The 5683-nt window shown below is 40.1% G+C and overlaps 1 protein-coding gene across 1 annotated transcript; it reads right to left on the bottom strand.

Annotated features, from left to right (window-relative positions):
- LOC124148055 (proteasome subunit beta type-3-like) lies at positions 1-5240 on the bottom strand. The gene is made up of 6 exons (XM_046518984.2): positions 5063-5240; positions 4254-4438; positions 3670-3777; positions 2394-2571; positions 1567-1661; positions 1-176 (listed from the first exon to the last, which is right to left on the bottom strand). Exons 1-6 carry the CDS (start codon positions 5063-5065, stop codon positions 128-130), a joined length of 618 nt encoding a protein of 205 aa, XP_046374940.1. The 5' UTR covers positions 5066-5240; the 3' UTR covers positions 1-127.
- Between the last annotated feature and the right edge of the window lie 443 nt (positions 5241-5683).

Below are 5683 nucleotides of genomic sequence, written 5' to 3'. Positions count from 1 at the left end.
TTTGGTTTAAATTGTTTTAGTACATGAAATGGAACTGACAGTGCCACTTTGTGGATGAAGTTTGAAGGTGATGTTTCTTCTGACAGCGCAATACATTACACAGTGTTGAATATACATGGGAATAAAACTAATCCATTCGAGTCTTCAGTAGTTTCTTCGTCACCTTGTCCTTTTCACTGAAAACAGAGAAAGGGACAACATATGAAATTGCATTGACATTCTGACATTTCTAATAATTAAATCTTGGTTTCTCTAAGCCCATAGATTCACTAGGAGTTTTGGTGTATCCATTTGTTGTTTAACGCTGTCAGCAATATTCCAACTATAAGAAGGTGGTCTGTAAATAATTGAGTTTGGAACAGACAATGCTATGATTGATATGATGAGCAACAATCCACGTCGTCAGTGTATGTTGAAACACTATCAACCAAGTCACTGAGTCTGATGACCATAGGTACTGAGAACCAATTCTAATCCGTAGCCATCCCCTGTTCTCCATTTAGTGAGCAATAGGATGCTGGGGACACATTCAACTCCAGGTTCCTTAGATTACAATGATTATGGACCCCTAAACAAACTTATTACCAGTGATTAGGCCAGACTTATTAAAGTGATGAATTCATCATATTTCAATAACCCCAAACCACAAAGGAATTTTTAGTTTTCTTATTGGGATCTCTATGTTATTTTCAATAGGGATAGGTTTCAAAGAAAACTTGTATCATAAAGAAAATACATTGAGCTGCAAGACATGTACTGAGTGAGCAGAGTTGTTTAATGCTGTCACTAATATTGCAGCTGTTTACCGGCAACCTGCAAATAACCAAGACTTGGCCAAGGGTTAACATTATGATGAGTGTCCTATGTATTTAGGGTAAGACACGCAATCTGACAACCCCATCTAATGTAAATTTAGTCACCTCTTCCTATAAACAAAAGGGCCCTTGGGACATATTCTTTTTCTGTTGTTTTACACTGTTGTCTGCATTGAGACAGCAATAGGACAGAGGCCTGCAAATTATCGTTTGTGGACCAGACAAACCAGTGATTAAAATTGTGAGCAATAAGCTATGCTGCCATGTTACAATGACATGCAATCAACCAAGCTTGATACATACAGTTGCCTCACATAACAAGCATATGTTGCTGGGGATTCATTTAAACCTGAAGTCAGTCCAATTCTAACCAGTCACACCAGGGTTGTAATTTGTTTGTTGTTTAATGCCGCACTCAGCAATATTCCAGCTTTATGACAGCGGTCTGTAAATAATCTAGTCTGGACCAGACAATCCAGTGCTTGACATCATGAGCATCGATGTATGCAAATGGGACACAATGACACACATCAAGCAAGTCAGCGAACTTTACCACCCCATCCCGTTAGTCGCTTACGACAACCATAATCACCTCTTGCTGCAAGCATTGGTAGCTAATACTGTGACAAATCTTCAAAAGAAATGGTCATTTCTCAGTCATCGCTGTATCATGCTTCCCAGCCACCAGTTTGAAAGGTAACTTACACAGCACCTTGGGTATTTACTGGGTAGATCTACTTGTGAAACTTACATGATATAGACAACACCACCCCAACCAGACACAGCATCTCTGTCAAAGGCATTCATCAATGCCTGAGATATTGTCTCAAACAGGTCATCCGGTTCCTGGAAATGTAAGACATTATGAAACATACATAACAGTGACATATGGGCAAACACACTAAAAAATAAAGAAAATTGGGCTCAGGGTAGACTTCCCCATATCCATGATAACAACATGGGCAAGTATACAAAGTGAGTGAGTGAGTTGGGTGCAACACCGTTTGAACAGTATTCCAGTTGTATCACAATGCATCAGTTTAATGCCACAAGTGATGCAGGTCTAAGGGCATGAAGGGAGTGTTTGTTTAACGAGGGAGGAAGCCTGGATCAATCAGGTCTCAGACGTTTGCCACTTGGGTGACGCCCATGACGCATGGTGCTGATAAACATACTCAGACCAAACCGGATTTTGAACCCACAATATAGGTTGCTGGCGCGCCAAGGCATGCACTTCATCGCTAAAGTCTGTAAGCCCAAGTGTAGCAAAACTCTGTACTGTCTTGAATGCGAAAAATATTGCATTGAAGATAAAACTGGACATAAAAATTAATATGGACTGTCCAAATTGAACAATGAGTGTGTGTGTGTGTTTGTTGGTTGCTGAATGCCACGCTCAGCAATATTCCAGCTATATGACGGCAACCTGTAAATAATCCAGAGTCCGGACCAAGCAATCAAGTGATTGATATTGTGAGCAACAATCCATTATGCTGCTTCTTCGACCAACATAGCTTGTTTGGGACCAATTCTAACCTGGAATACATGCATAATGAACTTAAGAAACCAATGACATACCAGATCCGGTTCCCACAGTGACTCGCACATTCCATACATCTGTTCTGAGCATGTGCCGCTGACAACAAAGTCATCTGTCTCCATTGGGCAACCAATCAGATCCATGGATGCTATGTATGGTTCTCCTGTCTTGGCATCGAGACCTGCGATCACAGGCTCCACAAAGTAGGGTCCAAACCTGTGTAGAATAACATGGATTATTGAAAGGTGAGGTGAAATGGGGTTTAACGTTGTGTCCAAGATTATTGCACTTATATAGCGACGTGCATGCATGTGTATGTCTGCTTGTACTAGTCCGGACTGATGCCGATTTATAGTGCTAGCACACTGAGATACCATGCCGCAGTTTAACATGAATACACCACTCAGACACAGTATACTGACTCCGAGCTGACCAGTCCTTGTTTTAGCCCCTTAATGCCGAGCGCCAGACAGGGTAACAACAAGAAACGTCTTTTGGCATGACGCGGCTGGGAATCGAACCCCGGGCCTTCCGCTCTCCGGGTGGACACTCTACCATTAGACCACGGAGGCGGTCAGATTATTGAAAGGGTTAAAATATACACGAGTGAGTAAATTTTGCTGAACATTGCTTTGAACAGTATTTCAGATATGTAATGACGTGTATGCTCAGTCTTCATTGCCATAAAGACCCTAAAAAATATTAATGACCCTAATGACTGAATATTTTTATTCAGTATATGTCACAACAGTAATTACCAGGACCTGAAAAAACATGGTTAATTTACGATCAATGCCATCCTGCTGGGGTACCATGACCTTACAATCAGTTATGTCTCGAAAGCTAATCACCAATCCAATGGAAGTGAGGTGAAATTGGGTTTAACGTCGCGACCAAGATTATTGTACTTATATAGTGACGTGCATGCACATGTGTATGTGGCTGCTTGTACTAGTCCGGACTAATGCCAATTCATAGTGCTAGCTCACTGAGATACAATAACGTCTTTTGGTATGATCGGGGATCGAACCCCAGACCTTCCGCTCTCTGGGCTGACGCTCTATCACTGGACCACGGAGGCGGTCCCAAACCAATGGAGTTCTAGGTATCTATTCTAACCCACTTCACCTTGGTATGTGACATTAACCACTTGTCCAAATCCAAGTCAAGTAATACTGACTTCAGGCAAATACACTGTAGTAATCTTACAAGGCTTAGATCTAAAGGGCAATTCGGTCCAAATGGTCAGGCTAAACAAGCGAAAATCTAATGCAACTCTTCGAACAGACCATGCTAATATTCAGTGCCACCCACCTCCTTTCATACAGCAGATTGGACACCATGCTCATGAATGTCTTGGGCTTGATCCTTCTATTTTCCCTCAGCTCATACAAGTTGAGTCGGAACTTCAGTCTTTGTGAACTACAAAAGTATAGTACAATGATGAATGCCTTTAAATAGAATATGAGTGAGTGAGTTTGGTTTTACGCCGCTTTTAGCAATATTCCAACAATATCACGGCAGGGGACACCAGAAATGGGCTTCACACATTGTACCCATGTCGGGAATCAAGCCCGGGTCTTTGGCGTGACGAGCTTACGCTTTAACCACTAGGCTACCCGACCGCCCCAAATAGAAGATGAACACACTACAAACGTACACCAGGTGCACAGTATAAAAACAATTCTTATCACTTTTCAACTGCAAAATAAGCCAACTACCCAAAGTAGCCATTTAGTTGAGTTAAATTAAATGTAATGGGGAGAGAGATGCCTGTTAGTGAGGCAATAATAATCTCAGTACATTCCTCATGAAGTGTCATTTCTAAGAGAAGTCAAAAATTACAAAATATAATATAATTAAAAAGGTGCACTGACTTATGCTGAATAGCGACTTACATGGTCAGCACATCAGTTGCTAAGCCTGGTAGGCCTATATATAAATGTGGTCCCATCTCAAAGACTTTGTCAAATTCCATGTTTATTGTCTGTGCCTGGATGCCAAACCTTCGGTCAGCTGCAATGGCCACACAGTTTTTCCCCTTCATGGCAATGATAGCTGCCCCATTGTAGGCAAGAATACTCTGAAGAGACATGGGTACTTAGATAAACATGACGAAGAGAGAAGACTTTTATATCAAATGTACTATAAACTGAAAAGAACAAACTTCAAAATTCAATATATAGTAACTATAAGACTGGGTTAGTTTTAGGCAGGGTTTAAGTCAGTACATTGACCATGTTTGGCATATAAAATACCAAACAGTCACAATGTTCATTTTGTTGTCTTCAGACGCGTTTTTTTGTGTGAGATGTCTAACAGAATGGCACAGGCCGCAATATTCAAGAAATATCACGGAAAATGTCATGTATAAAACTTTAAGTAATATAATAATTGAAACTAGCAAACAACATCGACCCTTCGTCATCCGTAAAAATCAGCAGATGGTAACTGTTTGAAATATTTTGACATTTTATTTGTTGATCATGATCAGTACTATTCAAACCTGTACATGCTGTAAAGTTATAAAATGGATTAATGAAATGTATCGCAACATATTTCCAAAACACATAATAATGACATGTTATCTTTCTATAATCAAAAACGATATCTGAACAAGTCGCGTTGATCGAACACGGTGAATGTGGATGTTTTTGTTTCATGAGAAATGGACGACCATCAAACTGACAATAAATAAGTATCTTACCATGTTGTAAACGATGTGTACTCCTGCTTTTGATACAACAAATCTCCTGACGTGTACTCTATGCAAAGTGTTCGTCGGTATGCCTCAGAAGGCACGGGTTGGTGAATTCAAACTGCTTTTAGAATCAAGTTTGCAAGTCACCATGCAGGCCGCATAATTCCGGAAGTGTCTAAGGGAGATAATTCATGGTATCGCGGTTTGTACTAAGACCACAAATAAATTAGGTTCGTCTTAGAATCCGGTTTTTGCTCACGGGGCTGTGTAAATTCCATTATCCATTTTAGCTTTTTCTTCATGCTTTGTGACTACTATTATGTAACAAATATGACGATAGGTTGGCAGTAAGGAAGATACTTTTGTGGAAGTATTAGAGGTGGAATTAACTTATTCCTCTCAAAATATACAAATGTGCGTAAATGATAGGAAAACGATTTATCGGTTCCAAATTAAATTTTCTGATATCAAACTTTCGATTAACAACCTCTAGCGAGTTTTATATCAACTTCATAATACCAAAATGTTCAAAAGCAACTACCAGTAACAGAACATGACATAAATATGGTACGTTGTTTTCCTTTAGAGAAAACGGACTCTGACATGGAACACGGTTTGTCCGGTTGT

This window comes from Haliotis rufescens, unplaced genomic scaffold, assembly GCF_023055435.1.
Source record: "Haliotis rufescens isolate VD_foot unplaced genomic scaffold, xgHalRufe1.0.p SCAF_10, whole genome shotgun sequence".
NCBI lineage: Eukaryota > Metazoa > Mollusca > Gastropoda > Lepetellida > Haliotidae > Haliotis > Haliotis rufescens.
The sequence above is the reverse complement of the archived record's forward strand: the minus strand, read 5'-3'. Positions and strand labels throughout refer to the sequence as shown.